Source organism: Sciurus vulgaris (genome assembly GCF_902686455.1).
Source record: "Sciurus vulgaris genome assembly, chromosome: 6".
Taxonomy (NCBI): Eukaryota; Metazoa; Chordata; class Mammalia; order Rodentia; family Sciuridae; genus Sciurus; species Sciurus vulgaris.
The window spans coordinates 45,449,000-45,471,890 of record NC_136466.1 but is presented as its reverse complement, the minus strand read 5'-3'; the positions used below and the strand labels follow the sequence as shown (position 1 = coordinate 45,471,890).

The window sequence follows — 22,891 nt, the reverse complement described above, 5'->3', positions numbered from 1 at the left end:
ATACTCAATATCCCTCGTCATTAGAGAAATGCAAATCAAAACCAGAAGGAAATACTACTTCACATCCATTAGAATGGCTACAAAAAAACAGAGAACAGCAAGAGTTACCATGAATCTGGAGAAACCAGATCCTTGTGCACTGCTGGTGGATATGCAAAATGGTGCAGCCATTGTTGAGAACAACAGGATGACTCCCCAAGAAAATTAAACAGAATTATCAGAGAAGGAGGAGGATAGGCAAAGGGAGGTACCTGAATGAAACTGACCAAATTATACCATTATATTGTATGCATATATGAATATGTAATACCAAATCCCACTATTATGTATAATTATAATGCACCAATAAATTTTTTTCTAAGAATTACCATATGATTCATCAATTCCACTTCTGGGTATGCATCCAAAAGAACTAAAAGCAAGAACTTGACCAGATATTTGTACACCTAAGTTCACAGCAGTATTTTTCACAAAAGCCAAAGATGGAAGCAACCCAAGTATCCATCGCTAAATGAACGACTGAACAAAATATGGTCTTTACAAACATGCAATGGAATATTACTTCACCTTAACATATTACAACCTGGGTGAACCTTGAGGACATAAAGCTAAGTGGAATAAGTTGGTCAAACAACGACAAATATTCTGTGATTCCTCTTATTTGAGGTAATCAATTCTATAGAGACAAAGTAGAATGGAGTTGCCAGGGGCTAGGAGGTAAGAATGAGGAATGCTATGGTTTGAATATTAAATGCCCCCACAGACCATCTGTTAAGCCTGTGGCACTATCTGGAAGGTGGTGCAACTTTTAGGAAGTAAGATCTAGTGGAAGTGAGGTTACTGGGGGTATGCCCTTCCTCTCTCTCTTTAGTTGCTGGTTGCCATGAGATAATCAGTTTTGCTCTGCCACATGCTCTCTGCTATGGTGTTTTCCCTGGCCATAGGTCTAAAAGTGACAGAACCAACCAAACTATGACTTTGAAAAACTGTGAAAACATGAGCTAAAATAAATCTTTCCTCCTTTTAAATTGATTATCTCAGATATCTTTTCACAGCAGTGGAAAGACTAACACAAGGAGCTAGTGTTTAATGTTTATAGAATTTCTATTGGTAACGATGAAAAATTCTAGAGATGGAGGGCACAACAATGTGAATGTATCTAATGCCAGAGAACTGCATACTTAAAAAGGGTTAAAAAGGTAAGTTTTATACTATACATATACTACTACAATAAAAACTATTTTATATCACATTAAAATACATTAATGACAGAAAAAAGAAGGATATATATGCGGTGGGATGAACTGGCACACTTCCCCACTAAGTAAGCACATAGGAATCAAAATACTGAATAACTGAAAAAGAAACGTTTCCTCCTGAGTAGCAAAATGAACTGTGACAGCTAGTGATTTTTATAATTGCATCAGGCTTCAAGTAAGGCAGGAAAGACATACAGGCTTCTCAGCACAATAATGGAGGTACTCTAGTAGGTTTCACATAAATTCTGTACACATAAAATTAAGACTGAGAGGTCTCAGAAAAATAAATTCTTCTTGCATTTTGTTACTTCACAGGCAATAGGAGTGGAATCTGCTCGATCAAGGGTCTCACTGGTATAGAGACTGCACAGAAAGAGAAACGTGCTTTAACCTTCATTCACTCCTCTCTCTACAGAGCCTAAGGAAAAAATAAACTGAGTAGAGGACAAAACCGTTAACTTTTTTGCAGAGGCACTGATTAATTGTGCTGATCACAAGTAGAGTTCAAGTAGAAATAGCTCCTCTTGTTGGCAGTGTGGGATGATATCATTAGACTGAAAGTTGTGAAGAAGGGGCACACATGATGTGGCATATAGGCATGATTTGGCCTTATCTTTTCTTCTGACTTCATCTCCTGTCACTCAGGTTGTCTTTTTGTTAGTCCTGAACACATCACATCTAGCCTCATTTAGGGGGCTTTATGCCTCTTTCTGCCTAAAACATTCTTTCCTCTGCTGTCCTCATAACTCTCTCTCCTCATTCTCTTCTCAAATGTCAGATCTTTAAAGAGTTTTTCCCTGATAATCCTACCTAATATAGTACCTCTCTCCCATTACTCGTCACTCCCTTCCACTGATTATTTTTCTTCATAAACTTAGTCATAATCATACACAATTTTTTTATCATCTACCTCCTATCACTAGAATGTAAACCCACTGGGCAGGAGCAACATCTGTCTTACTTATCATTGTATTATTAATGCTTAATAACAGAGCCATACAAAACAAACAAACACTTTTGGGGAGGAATACGGGCAGGGAAAGAGAAAACAGTGCCATGGAAGAACATGTCAAGTAGCTTCCCCACAGGCCACTCCTCCTTCCTAAGGCCAAATCTAGACGTGCCTCCACTTGGAATCTTACAAAAATACCTATAAGCTATAATTACCTTTATTCCTCTTATAATGTAATACCTTTCTAAGAGATGCTCTTTCTAAGAGATACTGATCCTTCAGTAAAATTTACCTATATTGCAATTCAAAATATTGGATTAAGGGAAGAATGAGTGAGGAAGGTACAAGTGTAATTTATCCTAATGGAAGAGTTTTATATAATAAGAGGCCAGAATAGGATTGGACCCTGGAGATAGTCTACAACTCAGAATTGCCTTGGATCATAAGCAGCAGTGAAGAAACTCATAATTCACAAAGACTCCAAGTGCTAACGACAAGAATGGACACTGACTTTTCAAAAAAGTTAGCAAAGGTTCACCTTTGGAATCAGAAAAAGGAAGGACCCTTATACACTTAGTTTATATATATGAATTCAATTTTCTAAAAAAGAAAGATATAGAAAAAAAATAGGCAAATTAGTAATGCGCCACTAACATATACTAATGTATTTAAAAATTACAGTGGTAGCCAGATATTAACATTTGTGTTTTCTTAAAGTCAAAAATGTTTGATAAATCTACTACCAGATTCAAGGCATTCATTTTTGGTTATTAATGTCTAAAAGGTATATATTCTTCACTGAGAAACTGAGAGGAAAAATAACTGGATTAAATATGCTGTATGTTAATAATGATCTGTGTGTGATGGAATCAAGATGACAGTGATCTTAACACAAATGTTTTCCACATAACCATAAAAAGTTTTATTTAAAATGTTAAACAATAAATAATTTAAAAAATTAATGATGTGGCTGAAGAAATAATATAGCTACCCTCTTCATGGCCTTCTTCCTCTATTTAGAAAGGCCAAGGAACAACTGATAACTTTTATAACATTTCCTTCTTAACAAAAAAGCTGAAATACTATGTTAATATATACTAACATCTTAATACTCAGAACTGTTAATAATTACAGCTTAATCACAGAATAAAGTTTAACTATCCCATCCACTACACCATCTTAAGTCAATAAAAAAGATATCAATAAACATACATATATCTTTCTTAAGGATTCTTTAAAAAAGAAAACAAAGGTTATACATTCAACATTTTATACTTTTCATATTAAAAATTTTTTAAAAAGGCAAGAACGATCTTAGAGTTCCTTCTAGGACTTGCTTTTGATTGACAAACAACAATCAGATACAGTTGAAAAGAACACTGAGGCAACTCAAGTATTTTACAGTTTGGAAATCTTCCTGCTTGCATTTTTTATAGGGGTAGAATGTGTGAGTGCATGCAATATACACATGACCTTTTATATCTGTGGAAACAAATAAGGCAACTCATATAAAAGAAAGCATTTCTACTTAGAGTGACTCACCGAAGAACATATTATAGTTCACTAATAATAAAGGAATCATAACCCAAGGGGTTTTTTTCTTTTATTTGACAGCTCGGTAAAATATAACTGGTTTATGAAACATATGTCTCAGTAATATTGCCAGGTGAATATTAAAAGACTAAAGGTTATTGTTGCCAAGTTACTGTGGCTAAGCATCCAACAGAAGAGACAAAAACATTTGAACTTCTGCTGTGATGGCTCAAGTGTACAAAAGGCAAGAACAAAAAGGGATATACTCTGAATACACCCTCAAATTCTTAATATCCGAATCTAGTTAAATGAACCAAAACTTAAGTTCAGTGAAAAAGATGTGTGACTTCATATGTCTCATACGTCACAACAATTTGGAGGCACTATCAAAACCAAAAATCCTTTACAGAATGAAATGGAAATATGCACTACAAAAGGATAGAAATGAACATATAAATTGTTATATCATGAGGAAAAGTAAATGAAGAATAAATATTCAATGTAGTAGAGGAAACTTGTTGACAGGAAGTTAAACTGCTCAATGCTAAACCACTGTAGTTGGACTCAAACCTCAGCATACTGTCAGTGTACAGAGCTGTTGGCTCAGTCATATCCCTAGATATTACTTAAGTTAAACTCAAAACTGTCAATGTTATTGGATGTGTGTGTGTGTGTGTGTGTGTGTGTGTGTGTGTGTGTGAGTGTATTTCTTAGAGACTTCTTTCAACATAAACAGAAACTGTTGATGTAACAGCTATTCTACTTTTGTAATAAAGGCATGGATTCATGAAACCTCTGGTTAATGAAGGACTAAATTTTGAGAGTTGGAAGGAAATTCAGGAAGTCAATTTTAAACTGAACTCTATCCCAATGCCTTTAGCTAAGAATCATCAAGAGTTTTTTAAGTTCAAGACTTAACGTGAGCTGGACACGGTGTGGCATACTTATAATCACAGCTACTGAGGAGGCTAAGGCAGGAGGATGGCAAGTTTGAGGCCAGCCTGGGCAACTGAGACCCTGTCTCAAAATAGAAAATAAAAAAGGGCTAGGGATGTAGCTCAGAAAAAAAAAAAAAGACTCAATGTTGATTGCTCAGGGTGATACTTAAACCCTGATAACTCCCTTCAAGGAATATAGGATATAAAACAGAATATTGAACCACTAAAGGATAAAACAATTAAATCCTAAGAACCAGGAGGAGTCCAACAGCAAGATAAAACACTTTGAGGAACACTTATAAGATGTTTAGGCTGGGCCTAGAAAAAGGAGTCAAATTTGAAAACATGGTAATGGAAGAGAAGGACATTCCAGAGAGTACGAATACAATGTACTCCAATGCCCTATGCAAACAGACATTATTTCCAACAATTCTTCCCTACATAGTATGCTCCTGTTACGCCAGTCCTCTTGTTTTTCTTCAAACAGGTATTCTCTTTTCAGGGCCTCTGTATTAGCCTGGAATGTTCTTCCCTCAGACATTTGCAAGGTTGGCTTTCTTATCTCCTTCAAGTCTTTTTTCAAATGTTATTTTCTCAGGAGAACTTAACTGGCTACCCTATTTTAAACTGTCATCCTCACATTCCCTAACACCTTGCCGTTCGTTTTTTCCACAGCATTTATGACTACCTGGCACACTATAGTCTACTTCCTATTAGCTATGTCTACCCCTTCCCACAAGAGCAGAAGATAGATATATTTGTTCATCTCCAGTGTCTGCACACAGAAGTCATGAAATAAATATTTGTTGATGAACTGACTGATGGACTAAACAAAGGTATCTGCCCTCAAATAGGTTATAATCTAGTAGAGAAAGCAATTATACATTATCTTAAATTATTCCTGAAACACAAAAATGAACACACCATTGGCAAAAATCCAACTTCCAAAGACTGATACACATAAACAGCTTCTGGCACCCCACTCCTCCACAGCCAATTATTATACCTTCTAGCTCCATGTTCCCATGAAGCCTCTTTCCACATTAACCTAGTGAGTAAAGGTAAAAGGATATTTTTGTTACCACTGCTGAACAAGAGAAACATGCATTCCTAGATTTCCAAATTATATTTTATATAATAATCTATATTTTAAGAGGGTTAAATTCTACACCGTAGGAGTGGTTATACTGATTAACGATCAGCCAGAGAATCTACTAACCTGAATAATGTTTAATTATTAAATTGACAAACGGAAGAATAAAATTTTGAATTCCATTTCACTATTGGAACATACTTTTTCTGCATTGAAAAAGGCACTGAAAAAAATGGTTAAAAGAAACATTCCTTTGACAAAGGGTACTAACACTTTAAAAAAATGGTTAACAATGTAAAGTTAATGGTAATTTTTTCACTCAGAAGTATCAATTAGAATTTTATTCTGGATTAAAGAATAACGGAGAATTTTTAAACAGAGCATTAGTATTTAAGTTATACTAACCTAAAACTACCCAGGATTCGTGGAAAATATTCTACATCACCATCAAAAGCAAAACAACTTAAGAAAATGAAGAATAAGCTCAAGATATCTCACTTCATTCAACACCTCCACGGACTACATTATCATTTTAGGCAAACTGACATTTTCACATTTAATTTTTAATGGCAAGAATGTTTTCCATCTGGGACTTGATGGCATAAAAGTGTTAGCCTTGGAGCAGTTTCAATATTGAACTGCAAGCTCATTTTTGGCCATAAGCAAAATACCCCAATACAACACACAAGTTATGTCTCACATTAATCCTACCATTGAGAGCCCAATTTTATGTATTTAAACTAGAGGTGGATTTTGCCCTAAAATAGGCATATAAGTGTATAACCCTTTCTCAACCATTTGCAAATTACTACCTAAAAACCTCCAGCACTTAATATTTGCAGTTTTAAAAGAGAGCTTTTACAAATATTACTATTCTGTATAAGTAGATGAAGAAACTAAATATTGGGGCAAATTCCCCTGTAAAATGCCTAACCGGAAGCCAAAATTTTAACTCTTTGGTATAGAATATCACAGTACTTCAGCCATGAAAAATGTCAACAGCTATTTCAAGAGTCAATAATTTACAATCAGGTAAAAAGCATGATAAAACTATCAGCTCCTCACTTATCTTCCTCTTTAGTAAGGAGACACCTTGAAAGTCACACTGGGCAGTCGATCTGTATGGAAACATCCCTGGTAGACTGTACAGAGCGTGCAGTCACCGAAACGCAGAAGGCTAAAGTTCCTGCCAGCGCTATGAGAGGATTACAGCGGAAAAACAGTAGCCCATCTGTCCACAGGCGAACATAAAGAAATCCACCTGGAAGGGTTGGAAGTAAGGGAGGTGGGGCTGTGAGAAGAGAGCGGCCAACCCGAGCCGCCCACAGCAAGAAGGCAACCGCGCGGGGTGGGGTCCCGGGACTTGGGGCGCGGGGCTGGGAGGGGAGCAGGTGGGCTGCGGATGCCTGACCCGTGAGGGCCGGGCCCGCGCCGCCAGGAAACCACCCTGCCCACAGACGGGCGGAGGAGCCGCCCGGCAGAGCCACGTCGGAGGCGAGCCCGGAGAGGAGGTGGGCACCTGGCTCACACCCACTGGAAGCTGACAGCCGGGAGCGCGAGGCGGCCGGGGCGCGAGAAGGGCCGCAGCGCGCCGGAGGGGTTCGCTCCGAGAAAGCCGCGCTGGGCGCTGCCCGTCACCAACGACTCCCCCTCGCCCTGATTCGCGGTGGCCGAATACTTACATAGGGTTGGTAGAACTTGGAGAGCCGCGGCTTCCCGTGGTTGTTGAAGATGAGGATCGCCTTGATCATGGCTGGGCCGGGCCGTCGGGGTGGGCGCTGGGGGCCAGGGCGGGGGCGGGCACGCGAGCCTCGCCTCGGGATCTAGCCAGCGATCCTTCCCCACCCGCCCCCTCCCGCACGCGCGCGCGCGCGCTCCCGAGCCACTGGGCGGTGATTGAGGGGCGGGGCTAGGGCGGGGCAGACGCGCAGGGAAGCGGAAACATTTCCCGGTCAGAGCTCACTTAGCTGAGGGGTGTCTTTCACTTGGCGGTGCATGGAAACGTTGCCCATGGACCCCTTCCCTAAAGTTGTTGCAGCAAGGAAACACTAGATGTCATAGTAACAGCCAGGGGTCCTAGATAGTTATATGGAGGACTAGCCGGAAACTCCAACTTTCACTATTGGGTTGGATCCCCCCTTTGCGGCCTTCTATGCGACCCTCCTCTGCGCTGATCCCGCCCACTGCACGCTCTCCGCCGCCACTTCCGCTCTCGCTTCCCATGGTGCAAGATGGCGGAGGAGCCGGAGACAATGTTGCAACTCCCTTCAACTCCTGCTGCTGGCGGGGAAGGACTTACGGATGTCTCCCCAGAAACAGCCACTCCAGAGCCCCCTTCTTCTGCTGCAGTCTCCCCAGGGACAGAAGAGCCGTCCGGCGACACCAAGAAAAAAAGTAATTTTGAGAGCAAATCTGGGCAGTGAGGTGGGAGGTTTAGCTGTGTCCGTAAGGGTGGCGGCCTATAACGAATCGAATTTAGAGGAAGGACCGTACCAGAGGTACATTTTTCGCGAGACAGAAGAGAGGAAGTGTGCTTTCAATTTTCAAACCTTCTCGAGTGCTTCACAAGGAAGCCGTCTCTGAATTTGCCATCGTACTCGCTGGACTAGATTAGGTGCCCTGGTTATCGATGTGGTTCCCAGTACTTGCCTCGGTACTTTTTACAGTGTATTCTAATCTACCTGTGAGTTGGTTATATTACAAGTCTTGAAGGTAGGATCTGAGTGAAATTTTAGTAGCTTCAGGTGCTTAACACAGGAGCTAATTATTTGAATAATGATTTCAAGAAAATAAGGAGGATCGATTGCGAGGGAGAATATGAAGTACTGGCGAACGAAATTACCAAATTAAGTATGGTCAGTAGCAAAGCCTGGAATTAGATCGCTGCTTTGGTCTCCCCTACAACTGAGTGTGAATTGACTCCTTGAACTAAAGAAACTGGGGTGTTACTTAGTGTGGAGATTTCCTAAGGGAAAACTGAAGGTATAGATACTACCTTTTTAATTGTTTTTCGGAACCATTGTGAATCACTTCATCGTTTGAACTATCAGTCCTCACGGTTTATTGCTTGAGAATTTGTTCGCTTTTGGGAATTATAGAAATTCCAGAAAGTTTTTGTTTTGAGCACTTTGAAGAGTTAAGAGTTGCCTGTGAGTAAAACAGCAAATAAACATCTGCGAAGAGACACATTTTCTCCCCAGGGTCTTAAAAGGTAGATATGTTTTCTGATCCATGATCTCACTGGCCTTTTCATTGAACTTTTTTCTGCTGCTGTGGAGGAAAATTGCCTCTCCCACCACTGCTCCCCATTTAAAGCAGACTCAATTGGGGCTGAGGATGTAGCTCCCTAGTACAATGCTTGTCTGGTATGCTCTGAGCCCTGCACCATAAAAAAGAAAAGGAAAAGAAAAATCAGACTGCTTTTACATTTGGGAAAAATTTGTTGTCATTCCTCTTGATGAACTATGATTATTTGTACAGATTACCACCAGAGTCTTTCTTCAGTAGAATCCTATGGGTTTTACAGATTTTTTTCCTTCCAATTTGCCTACTTAGAAAGATTTTTTTTTTTTTTTTTTTGAAGATTTAATAATCTTAGTCAAAACCACTACTTGAAGCCAGGCATGGTGATGAATTTAAGTCTGTAATCCCAGCAACTCAGAAGCATGGCAAGTTCAAGGCAGCAAGACCCTGTCTCAGAATAAAAAATAAAAAGGACTGGGGATGTGGTTCATTGGTAAAGCACCCCTGGGTTCAAGCCCCAGTACCAAAACCAAAAATTACTTGACATTGATAATAGCTGTGAGGTAGAAAACAATGACCTACCACCCAGAAGGTGTGTTTTCTTTGGTGTGCATACTTTTATTTTACAAACCGAGCCATCTTATTGAATTTCTACCCTGATTGTTATCCTTTTTTGAGGACAGTCTAATTAAGGAAATTTGACTATTTCAATCTCTTCATCTTTAGAGGATTGTTCAAACCTACCAAGGTTGTTGGCTCTCGGAGCACATTAGGCTCACCTGGTGAAGCTTTTGAACATACTTGTACTAAAAGTCCCTACTGCCAAAAGATTCTCAGTTAATTGATGTGTATACCTGTATTTTAAATGTTCCCCCTGTTAATTCTCATGGATAACCAGGCTTTGAAACTACAAGCAAATCACCTTAAGAATTGAGGTCTATGCAGTGAATATTTTTCCTTCTTCCTTCAGTAGTACATCTCAATGCCTAGTTAGAGCCCCAGGGGACTGAGGAAACCAGTAGGGAAGTGTGGAAGCCAAGCTAGCCAAAATCCCAAGAATATCTTGGAAGAAGTTATTCTTCCAAAGGGAGGATAACTAGTTCTGTAGCAGGAAGATATGTGCATCATATATTTTAAATGCCTTCATTCCTGGAGTCCTGGAGTAAACTTGAGTAAATTGATCTCTGATTCCAATGGGCACCAACTTTTAATTCCAAATTGGCTAAGGGTGTAATAGAGCAGAGTTAACTGTAGGGGGCAGCAGTGTGCTGTTTTGCTTGTTCAGCGTTGCTTTTTTTTTTTTTTTTTTTTTTAAGCTGCTTGTTCAGTAAGTTTCTCTTTATCTGAAAAAACTTTATAGAAAAACTGCTGTTTGGTTTAGCTCTCAGCAGCCCGTTCCTGAGCTCTGAGGAAGCTTGCCTTCTTTTGAGCTACCCAATCTTCTGGGCAAGGGACATTTTGGGACGGTTCCACCTCTTCTTTTTAACTTCTCTCCTGGGCTTTTTCCTCACAGACTGGATTCTCTCGTATAGCAGAATGAGCTTTCTTATATATCTCCTCCATCATGTCAGGGGTAACATTGTTCTTTATATACTGAGAGAATTGTTTCTTGTAAGCATCTTCATCTTCTTCCATTAGATAACACACATAATCTGCAATGTTCTGACCCACGATGTGCTTCCAATGTACTTCTGCATTGAACTCCTTGCTTTCAGAATCATAACCAGGGAATTGTTTGGTACTATGAGGGATAGACAAGCCTCCGTCCACAGCTCCCTTCAGGGCCCCAAAAACTTTATTGCCAGTTGTAGTTCTAGCAAGGCCTGCATCCAAATAGCAGGTGAAGGCACCAGATTGACCATCAATGCTTTCCACATTGTATTCATCTCCAATCACCTCCACTTGGCCTTCATAGATCTTGTCCATACTTCATAACCCTATGAGGTAGGTGCTATTATCTCCACTTTTCAAATGGAGAAGCCTGCGGGCCAGCAGCAGGCCAGTACAATATGCTGCAGCATAATTTGTTAGGCCAACTTTCACACCATATTTTGGTAGTTCATGTGCATAAGCTGCACAGACTATCATCCCCTTCTATATGGGCATAAGCAATCTGGCAAATGATGTCTCTATTAGTTACACGCACTATCATCCTATATTTGGGTGTGTTGTACTTATTTTTGTCCTGGATCACCAAGCGTTTCGGAGCATAGTAATCAGTTTTGCCCTCTTGTCGTCTTCTAAATTTCACTTGGTATCTCTTAAAGTAGGCCTTATTCTTGACAACTTTAACAAACCCCATCCTGCGGAACAGAGGCCCAGGTCCATGACTTCACACAGACCTGCAGGCCCAGCAGCTATACAGGGGAAAAAAAGCAGTATTGCTTATTTTTGATTGTAGGTATTCTGGGGATTTTTTAAGGGAAAAAACTTCAAGAGACAGAATCATAGTTTTCAGGTTTGCATAGCTGTATTTTGGATCATCGAAATGTTAGAATTTCTCTGTAACCTTATTTTTGGTCCCTAATTGTATTTTATTTTTAATTACATGGTTTTTCTTTATTAAAAACTTCATTGTAGAAAACTCGGAAGTTACAAAAAGCCAAATATTGAGTTATAATTGCCCATGGCATTACTGAAAAGTAACATGTTTGCACATATTCTATAGTTACATGAATATGTGTTTGAGATACTTATAGTGAAATTGAGACAATATACGTACTGTCAACATTTAGTACATTTTGCTAGCCTCACTATGCTGTTAAATATACTTTTATAATGTCTCTTTAATGTTTATTTAAAGTTTAATAAGTATGAGTTGTGTGCTGGATGCTGTTCTACATGTGTTAATTTCTACTTCATAACCCTATGAGGTAGGTGCTATTATCCCCATTTTTCAAATGGAGAAATTAGCATTGGGAGATTAAAAAGCTTTCTCATGTATATATACCTAGCAAATGACAGTGTTAAGAGGAAAGCATCTTTCATTTAATTAATCTCTTTTAAAAATCCCTGTTGGATACTTGGTTTTACAGTTTTTTCCTGTGAAGAGACTTTAGTGAAGGTGAAAATCTTCTAAATGAGTCTTTGCACACCTCATATATTCTTAGACTAGATTCCTAGAAGTATTACTGAGTCAAAAGTATATTTTCAAGTATTGGATGTATATTACCATATTACTTTTCAGAAAGGGGATACCATTTTTTATCCTCAACAGTAGTAGCCACACAAATATTCTAATCTTTGTACTTTGGTAGGTGGAAAAGTGTGAGATTAGACTTTGCTGTTTTTGTAAGCTTAAATGTTGTTATATATATGGGCCATTTCTGTTTCTTTTTGGAATTGTTTGTTATGTCAAAATGCATTTTAAAGATTAGTTCATGGAGAGAATCGGAGAAAAAAATGAAAAAGAATATAACATTTTCACATCTCTGACATAGCTTCAAAATCATCAATACATAAAATACCTGCAAATTAAAGATTTAAGTTTTCTAAAGTCTTTTATATCATGTTCCCATTAGATGTTTCAGTATAATTGTTGGTAACTTTTTTCTTTCACAGTTGACATCCTACTAAAGGCTGTGGGAGACACCCCTATAATGAAAACAAAGAAGTGGGCTGTAGAGCGAACCCGAACCATCCAAGGACTCATTGACTTCATCAAGAAGTTCCTTAAACTTGTGGCCTCGGAACAGTTGGTACAAAATCTATAGTGATTATTTTCCTACAGAAATGTGCAGTAGTTCTTAGGCATCAGTGAATAAGTATATAGAAATGGAGCTACATTTTATTTTGTTATACCCTTTTCTATATTTTTTTATTGGAATTTGTATACTTTATTGAAGGATTCTTTGGGGAACTCTGAAATGAGATGAATTTGAGATTTGCTTTAAATTATGAACTAGTTTTTTAATCTAAAAAAACATTGTTTTGATTCCAGTGTTGCTTTTGTCCCATTCTTCTTGAGGTAAGCAATATATCTGACATGTACTTTAAAAGAACTAAGAGAGATATATTAATTTCATGTTACAGTACCTTATGCAGTTTTAGGAAGGGTTAAAATTTTTAATGCCACTGGTTTTTACTTTGATATTTGACTACAGGAATTTAAATGTTTACATATACACTCATACATCACTTAATGATGGGGACATGCTCTGTCTGAGAAGTGCATCATTAGGCAATTCTGGTGTATGACTATCATAGAGTAGCCTTACACATACCAAAATGACATACATCACTTGAGGATATAATTTTATGGAGCCATCATCATAAATGCAGTCCCTCATTGACTAAATGTTATGAGGCACATGACTCTGGCATTTTATTAGGTGTTATAGTAATACTATGATTTAGACACCTTTATCTGATGATAGATCCCAGTCTTGGACAATGTTGATGTAAGTGGATAGGTAGTTGAAGAATCATTAAATATTTTTAAAATACAAATCAAAGATTTGCATAAGGGTTGAGATTTATTTGTGAACATAAAAGTAAGAACAGGTAAAATGAATATAGTTATTAAAGTGGGATGTTAGAAATTCTTTTTGTCAACAAGAAGAAATATACTAAAATTCAAGATTCTGGTTATAAATGGATCTCAAAGAGTTCACAGTGGGAGAAAGGCTTTTCCCCACGCACTTCAGATAAAACACTTTATCTCCAAAATTTATAAAAAACTTAGAAAACTTTACACCAAAAATACAAAGAACCCAACCAATAAATGGACCAAGGAACTGGACCAATACTTTACAGAAGAAGACATACAGATGACTAATAAATATATGAAAAAGTGTTCAGTATCTCTAATAGAGAAATGCAAATTAAAACAACTCTAAGATTTCATCTTACTCCAATTAGAATGGCTATTATCAAGAACACAAACAACAATATATGTTGGCATGGATGTGGGGAAAAAGGCACACTTTTACATTGCTGGTGAAGTTGCAAATTGGTGCAGCCATTCTGGAAAGCAGTGTGGAGAATCCTCAGAAAACTTGGAATGGACCCACCTTTTGACCCAGTTATCCCACTCCTCGGTTTATACCCAAAGGACTTAAAATTAACACACTACAGTAATATAGCCACATCAGTGTTTATAGCATCTCAATTCACAATAGCTAGCTTGTGGAGCCAACCTAGATGCCCTCAACAGATGAATGGATAAAGAAACTGTGGTGTATATGTACACAATGGAATACTATTCAGCCATAAAGAAGAGTAATATTATGGCATTTGCAGATAAATGGATGGAATTGGAGAATATCATGCTAAGTGAAATAAACCAATCTCAAAAGACCAAAGGACAAATGTTTTCCCTGATAAGTGGATGATGATATATATAATGGGGGTGGGGGAGTGGGGGATGAGAGAAAAATGGAGGAACTTTAGATTATGTAGAAGGAAATGAGAGGGAAGAGAGGTATGAAAAATGGTGGAATGAAACATCATTACCCTATGTACATGTATGATTACACAAGTAGTTTGAATCTACATCATGTACAACCATAGAAAATGAAATGATGTACCCTATTTGTGTACAATGAATCAAAATACAGTCTGTAAAAAATAATAATTAAAAAATAAATGGATCTCAAAGAAAGGACATTGGTGTAAAAATAAAATAGGTTAGTCACTAGAAATTTACCTATATTAGGCAAGATTCCTCTACAGACTCCCAAAAAAGCTGTTTGGGCAATAATTGAGTTTTGCAAGTGAATGTCTGCCTTTGTGATCATTCAGAATTAGAAAAGCATCTACTTTGTTGAACATCATAGAATTTAGTTAAAGGGAGAACTCAGCAATAAGATTTTGGTCATACACGTGTGTGTAGCTAAACACTCAGAAGTAGAGGACCTTGTGTAGAGTCCAAGTCTAAATGGAAAAGTCAAGGGTATAAGGATATGTACTAGGAAAAATGAGATAAACTAAGGATGCAACTATGAGTTGATAAGAAAGCAAAATTAACTTAAGGTATTAGTGTTTTAGAAACCATTTTGTGTTTGATGTCAATGTTAGAATCTTGAAATTTTACTGTCTGTATCTAGTAATCTAAAAAGACTTGATTGACAATAATGTGTATTAGATTAAACCATGTAAAATTGGCATCAGTCACCCATATTAACCTATAAAAACAACAATTTTGTGAGATTCAGATTAAAGGCTTTGAGGTGCATCTGATTATCCTTTCCTATTTAAGCAAGAGGAAATATAAGACTTGTTTTATTGCTATATTAAACTAGGACTTCTGGTTTTTGACTTTTAACTAGATGTGGCCAACATCATTGTAGCAAAAAGAAGAGTAATGTTAGGAATTCTGAAAAGATAGCAGCAGTATCAGAACACATAGTTGAATTTCTGAATTCCCATAAAAACCTTGTTTTAACTAAAAAAAATGTACATTAATATTTGTGACAACTTATTGACAGGGCATTCCCACAAATCCCAAACACTGATGGATAGTACAAGGATCTGCATGGTATCAAATATCTGCATTGAAGGAAGCAGCAAGTAACAGAGTTGACATCTGACAACACTGAGAAAACAAGAACCTAAAATAAGCTAATAGGTTCTCACTGGAAAGCAAAATAGACAGATTTAAGAATCATAGTTTAGTGGCTGAAAGTATAGCTCAGTAATACAATGTATACCTAGCAGCATTCTTGGGGCCCTGGATTCCGTCCTCAGAACTGCCCCCATGCTCCACCAGTAGTAGCTGAAATAGAGGGGTTTTTGTCCTTTAGGGGGTGATTACACTGGTACTGCACTAAGGAGAACTGAAGGAACTTGAGCAGTCTAGTCCCTGAGAGTTCTCAAAACAGACGCAGTACAGGACAGGACTCCTTTCTGAGAAAACACTTTGGAAATGAAATAAAAGTTGAGCAGAGTTTGGGACATGAATAAGGAAGGAAAGAGATAAGAGTAAGGGAAACAAAATCTGGAAAACTCAGGAAGCAGGTCTCCATATTTTTTAACACTATACAGAAAACAACAGAAGGAGCTCTGTGATGTTAGAAAAACTAACCCACCTGATTCTAAAGTTGAGGAAAACAAATTGCATATAAAAGCCAAGAGCAGGAACATACCAAGGTCAAATGTCAAAATGTTATAAGAAATTTAAAAAACAGAGTAACATCCCTGAAAACAATGAAACCATTCCAGAAAAATGTCTCCATGACAGGTCAGAAACCACAGCCCTATTTCAAAATGAGCCAAAAGGGATTAAGAAAATGATACAAGACATGAAAGAACAACATCAGCATTAGTAAAATTGAGAAATGAAGTGACAAAGCTCTGGAAAAGAATTAACAAAGGGAATATTATTTCAGATATAAAGATTAAACTAGAGGGAACAAAAACCAAAACAGTAAGGTCTGTGCAGTTAAAATGCCGAGAACTAAATGCAAATTCACATTAAAATACACACTGCTTTCTGTTACATTTCTGAAATTTTTGTGTTAGAACCTAACTCATTCTTAACCATGAATTGATATGTAAGCATGAACTATTTGTAAATAATTTAACTATAATAACACCTATTGAGTACATATAACTGTCACTATTACTTGGTATGTATTCTCTCATTTTATTTTTCCTAGCCACCCCAAGAGGAATAGATGATGTTTTTTTGAATCTTACAAATAAGGAAGCAGGCCAAGTAAATGTTATTGTATTTAGAGCCAGGATTCAAGCCCAATTCTTTCTAAATAGAGCCTCTAAACTTTCATCACCACACTTAATGCCATGCCTAAAGAGAAAATGTTACCAAAATTTATTCATTTTATAGTTAGTGATCAAAATAACATCTGTTGTCCACCTGATCTAATACTGTTTAAAAATTAAACTGAAACATTGAATAGCAAATATTTTAAAGAAGATTGTAATGGCATTAGGTTTTAATTATATTGCCTTTTCTTCTTCTGTTGCCTGGAAATGACTTCACAGTAGCACCCAGCCTGAAGTTTAGTACCTTTGAAAGTTTTTAAAGGTTGTAAACATTTTTTTTTAAAGCCTAACCATGTATGTCATATATTTAACCAAGAAAAATGAATGTACAGACTCTCTCGAATATTAGATTTATTGATTTGGGGCTGTGTGTGAAATTTTTAGAAGAAATATGGTCTTTATTTAGGTGTTGAAGTTTTTAAAAACTGGTTTCTTGAAAAGCCTTAAAAATTTTGTAAGAATGATTTAAAAGTTTTTAATTACTAAAAACAACTTTATAGGAACAAAAATTTTATTGTTATTCTTATGGAAGAAAGACAAAATTTTCATAAGATCTCTTTAAATGGATGAATTAATTATTTAGGGAAGCTTTGTTCAATCTGAAGACAGCTTGAAATAGCTGAACCCCCAAAGTACAGGTTAATGAGTATACCATTAAAAGGAATTTCTGTATTTTCTTCTTTCCTTTCTTATAGTTTATTTATGTAAATCAGTCCTTTGCTCCTTCCCCAGACCAGGAAGTTGGAACCCTCTATGAGGTAAAAAGTTACTTTTTTTTTTTTTTTAATCTTAATGGAATATACACATGTGTAGTATGCATTTAATAGTGTATAACTTGAATCGTGTGTAGTATGCATTTAATAGTGTATAACTTGAATCATGTGTAGTATGCATTTAATAGTGTATAACTTGAATCGTGCGTATCTTTAAGAATTGACATGTCAAGCACATTGGCACATTACTGTAATCCCAGTGACTTGACAGGCTGAGGCAGGAGGATCATAAGTTTAAGGCCAGGGTTAGCAACTTAGCTAAACTATCTCAAAATTTAAAAAATATACATGTAGCTGAGCATTGTAGCTCAATGATAAAGCACTCCTGCCTTCAATCCTTAGTACCGAAGAAAAAGAATTGGCATGCCATTCTCAATTATCAGTGTGGGGAAGAAGAGACGACATTCTTGCTCTCTTGTTCTGTCTCCAATACCTTGAATGTAGTAGAATTTTAGCGAATTATATAGTGATAGAAGAGTCAAGAAATTAATTGTACTTCAGAGTCATCTTTTCAAATTTTTAGAAGTTTTCTTTTATCTATATTTAGTCTTTCTACATTGTTCATGTGACCTATAATCCAAATCTGCCTCCATGAAATTGAAAAAACTACACAAGAACCACTTTATTCAACATTCTTGCAGTTCTATGGCAATAATTGAATGTACTTACAGGCACTACTAGAGTACAGCTAAAATTACATACTTTATGGTCAGAGATAGAGCAAGATTAAAATATGTAAACACATTCATACCCAGTTTGCTTAAAGGACAAGTTTTTATTAAACATTTGTGATTATTTTTACGTTTGATTCAAAAACAAAAAAAACAGGCATCTTTTAAAAGAAGTGACCTTATGACTTTAGGTTATTAACATGAACATATATGGATGTTTGGTGTACGCATGACTTTTTCTTTTCTGAGTTTTATTTAAGAGTAACAAAAACTGAATTTAATTTATTGATTTTTTTTCTTTTTATAGTGCTTTGGCAGTGATGGTAAACTGGTCCTGCATTACTGTAAATCTCAGGCCTGGGGATGAGCCACAGAGAAAAACAACTTGCTACTCATTTTTTACAGAGGAAACAGCTCCAAAAAGTCTGAATGCTTGTGACAAGAGACTTAATGGATATGAACTACTCAGCATGTGTCTACTGTGACTCATGTTTATGCATAAGAAAACATCTGTAGAGTGAATAGACTAACAAAAATATGATTTGTGTTAATACACAAATCTTCATAAAAGATTGACATAACAGTATGCCTGTTGCTCCTGCCTATTACCACTATTGTTTCAGATCTGCCAGCAAGGTTGAAAAGACTGAAACCACATAAACCTTCATTGCCAGTTTTCAAAATGATTGAAATTGTTTTCTTGTAGAATTGGTACTCTGCTGATTTTTTTCATGGTAAAAATTAATATACTATAAGGTTTTACTTTTTGTTCTTAAACAGGGAACTTTAGTTTGTTTGGGATGTAAGATATTTATATTTTTTCTGTTGAATACCTTGTGAAACCAAGTCTCATTGACATCTTAGCTGAATACCTTACATAGTCCAGTAGAGGGCAGTCCAGCTGATTTAAAAAAAGGGTTTGGCAGTTTGGTTTTACATCTTTTCTAGGGGATAAGAGATATAAGATTTCTCTTGTTAATTTCTGGCTAATATCTAGCCAAGAAAGCAAGTATGACAAACTGGAAGGCTTTGAGAAAATAGTTTAATTATGTTGGAAAACGGAAATAATTTACAAAATCTAGACAAATAAATTTTATAGCTTTTTTTGGTACTATCATTTAAGATTGAGTCCCAATGTTGTGCTGCTCTGTCACTTATTTAAACAATGTGTAAAGAAGTAGCTGAGTAAATCTAACATCATTGAGTGCTTCATATTGTATTCAAGTTCAAAGAATAATTGAAAAATAGCCTCAGATTTTATGTTTATGTCATGCCATGACTAAAAGAGTACCATTTTTACGATGCTGTTAGACTGGTCATTTCTTTTTAGATTTAGCTTTTTTTTTCTGTATGTTATTTATTCATAATTTTTAAAACCATTCCATAAATGGAATAGAATGTCCAAACAGGTTTTGAGACATGTACTAGAATTTCAAGTGTTTGTTTTCAAAGATAATATGGTAGGAATGATAGGATTTTTATCAAAGTACTTGAGTTACACTTACATCCTTTAAATACCAGAACACTACTTTATGGCTAGAGTTCAGCCACATATTAGTACGAGGATATGCTAAGTAGCAGTTCACTTTAAACAGTGAAGAAATTGCTATTCAGTTCTCATTTTCTGCCCAAGAATGTGAATTCTTGATTTTTCTCATACCAATGTCCCTTTATAAGTGAATATGGCTAATAGTTAGCAATGGAATAATACTGACAAGTTAAATTGTACAAAATTATAAGGGAAGAAATGAGTGTATGTGTTGAAAGATGGGAAGTGAATTTTCAAGTCATGTAGGTAGGCTGAATATAAAAAAGATCTGTAGTTTTGTCCACTGAAGAAAGGAATATATTATGTGTATAGATATTTAACAGATAGCAAAAATATGAATTTATTATTTTAGCTGTTGATGTTTCAAATAGAAACCTGAACAATGACAAATACTTGAGTTTGAAATTTTTAACATCAGTATAATTTTTTTAATCTAAATAACATTAGTTTATTAAACTAAGGTTAACTAAATATATATTTTATTTTCTTCCCAATTAACTTTGAAGAATATACAGGGCTTTATATATTTTCAAACCATATTTATATTGTTTCTGGATATTACCCAAGTAATCATTCTTCACTAACTTTGTAATACATACTTGTAAGCCTAGAGTCCCTAAATTATTGGATGACAAGAACCTAAAACACAGTTTATTCACAAATATTTTTGTAAAAATTTACAGTTCAAGCTTTCTTAAATGTGATTGAATTTAGGGGGAAAAAAACCTGAACCTTTAGATCATATTTTAAATTTTCTATGTGTACGAGAAGGTAAGTGTCAATTTGTCATCTTTATCTTAATATGCAAGTATGACCCACAGCAAACAAAGTAATATGATATTAGAATCTTAGAAGTATATGTGCCACAGACTTCAAAACAAGTCTCTATGTTTAGGGTACAAGGTAAGTTAAGAATGTTTTATCTGTAATCAAAATAAGATTGGATACTTCCTGAAATCTGATTTCTTAAAGTCTTGACCCTAAAAAGGATTTAGAGAGCCTGTGTTCTCTAATCAGGAGAAAACTAAAAACTGTAGGATATGCCTCAGATTATATAACATTAGTCAACCCATTTACTTATTTAGATTGTGTAACCCAAAGTAGGAAAGCATTAGTGTTGAAGGAGTGGTGAAAATGAAAATTGCCTTTCATGCAGCTTCTGCTTTATTTTCCTGGAATTAAAATAGGCTGGGTAAGCGTTTAGCATCAGGGGGAAGCCAGCCGTAGGCCACATAATGACAGGGAAGGTGTTCAGAAAACAGTTTAGCAGTTTAGTCTTACAAATATTATTTCCTTACAACAGTTTTCAACCCAAACTGGATTGTTTGCTATTCTCTATAGTTTTTGTTTCCTACCTCTGCTAATGCAGTTCATTTACAAATTTACTCCTTCAACTGTTAATTCTCCATTGCCTAAATTCAGAGTGGAACTCGTTTAGAGCCGGTCTGCATCAGAGGAGATACCCTCTTACTCAGAACGACATAGCAAACTATCACTATTATAGCACATAACTGCATGTGCCCATCACTTCTTCATGAATGTCAGGTTCCTAAAAATACTATGCTTTTTATTTTTTTAACTTGGTATTTTGGCATTTTGAGTGAGTGAAATTGTGATAACAATGTGATTTAGTATAGGAAATCAATGAATTTGTTTAATTTAAATTTTTATATGGCAGAAGGTAATGGAAAGTATTTACATTGTATAATGGTTTTAATGCCTTTAATATATGAAGAACTTGTTTCATCTGATAAGGCAAACTAACTGAAAAATAAGCAAAAAGTAAAGTGCAGGGGCTGTGGTGTAGCCCAGTGATAAGAGTCCTGGGTTCAATTCCTAGGACCTAAAATTAAAAAAAAAAAAAAAAAATTTGATGGAATTTACAAATGAAAAATAAATGGCCAATAATTATGAAAAACCTAACCCTTTTAGTTATTTAAAATGCAAAGAAATCATGCTGGCTCTCACCCATCCTTAAATTTAAAAACAACATAAATCATGGTATTGGCAAAGTTGTGGGGAAATGAGTCCTGTCATTTTCTTGGTGAATGGAATATGAATTCATACTTTATTTTTAGGGGCCAGTTTGGTAATACCCAAAAACCTTGTAAGTGTAAGTGTCTATCCATTAATATATTGAGTACCTATTCTTTCCTCAGCATTGGAATAAGACACTTCTTTATTCTAATGACAGGTTGAGGAATAGACTTTTGAGATTTGAATATAAGTTGAGGACTTTTTAATTGAATATTTAGAAATGGAAAATAAGATTTGATATTAGTTTTACACTGCTTTCTCAAAAGTATGAGTGAGTGGAATGTCAAGTTAGAAGAATCTTTATCCTATAATTCCTTTTATGTCATTATAACATAAACATGATTCTTATGTTGGTTACTTGTGATGATCACAAGAGAAGCCCTATCTCTTTTCAAATGGCTTTTATTTCTAGAAGTGTCTTCCTTATAGTGTGACAAATCTGCAGCCTTTCCTCTTCCAACTGTTCCCACTTAAAGTATCTAGATCTCCAAAGCATGTCTTTCCTCATTTTCCAGTCAGTTTTCCCTAGCAATCTTAGTAAATGCAAATCCATCCAGTTGCTTAACTGCTTCTTGACTCCTCTTCCCAGCCAGTTCCACTCTTGTCAAATCCAGACAGCTTTACCTTGCAAACTTGTTAGAATTCAACTACCTTTCAGTTCTGGTATATTTGTGGCCAGAAGCCATCATTAAATATACAAATTTCCATTCTTATTTATAATAGCTAATTCATTCCCCACTATCTGCTCTCATCTGACAAAAGCTCTCCAAAGGTGTCCCATATGGGAGTAAAAGCTGAAATCTGATGTTCAGTCCCCACTACACATTCTGCCACTCATCTGTGCGATTATTCCAACACTAAAATGCACCCATTCCAGGGCCTTTGTGCGTATTTCCTCCATCTGAAAACTTGAGATAAACATCTCATTTCCCTAAGTCCCTGCTTAAAAGTTGCTTTAAAGAAGTCTATACTTTCCCTCTAAAATGGTTTCTTCCCCTGCTTTTTCTCCATCATATATTGTATACAGGTGTTTGTCTCCATATATATTGAATACAATATTTGTTAGTGTGTCCGTGCTTACTGCCATGAGACTGCAAACCCCGAGGGCAGTGACTTGT

The 22,891-nt window shown here is 36.2% G+C and overlaps 2 protein-coding genes and 1 pseudogene across 8 annotated transcripts in view; 1 reads left to right on the top strand and 2 right to left on the bottom strand.

Moving 5' to 3' along the window:
* AP3S1 (adaptor related protein complex 3 subunit sigma 1) overlaps positions 1-7,674 on the bottom strand; it is a 73,792-nt gene extending 66,118 nt beyond the window's left edge. The window contains exon 1 of one of the 4 annotated variants that reach the window (XM_079143919.1): positions 7,458-7,674. In XM_079143919.1, coding sequence (XP_079000045.1) covers positions 7,458-7,526 — 69 coding nt within the window. In that variant the 5' untranslated portion in view covers positions 7,527-7,674. The remainder of the gene's footprint in view (positions 1-7,457) is intronic. The other 3 variants (XM_079143918.1, XM_079143917.1, XM_079143916.1) reach the window with 3 other exon arrangements.
* A 99-nt stretch (positions 7,675-7,773) lies between these two features.
* On the top strand, positions 7,774-21,660 carry ATG12 (autophagy related 12; the record flags this gene model as incomplete). Of its 3 annotated transcripts, XM_079143921.1 has the most annotated exons (5): positions 7,989-8,169; positions 12,580-12,716; positions 12,959-12,985; positions 17,439-17,501; positions 18,495-21,660. In XM_079143921.1, exons 1-5 carry the CDS (start codon positions 8,007-8,009, stop codon positions 18,552-18,554), a joined length of 450 nt encoding a protein of 149 aa, XP_079000047.1. In that variant the 5' UTR covers positions 7,989-8,006. The 3 variants fall into 3 exon arrangements, with proteins under 3 accessions (XP_079000048.1, XP_079000049.1, XP_079000047.1); XM_079143922.1 differs by lacking the exon at positions 12,959-12,985 and having other exon boundaries at positions 7,774-8,169; positions 18,495-19,487; XM_079143923.1 differs by lacking the exons at positions 12,580-12,716; positions 12,959-12,985; positions 18,495-21,660 and having other exon boundaries at positions 7,981-8,169; positions 17,439-17,500.
* Positions 10,358-11,409, bottom strand: LOC306663546 (large ribosomal subunit protein uL18-like; annotated as a pseudogene). Its single transcript has one exon. The product of its transcript is annotated as a large ribosomal subunit protein uL18-like (transcript).
* Positions 21,661-22,891: the final 1,231 nt, after the last annotated feature.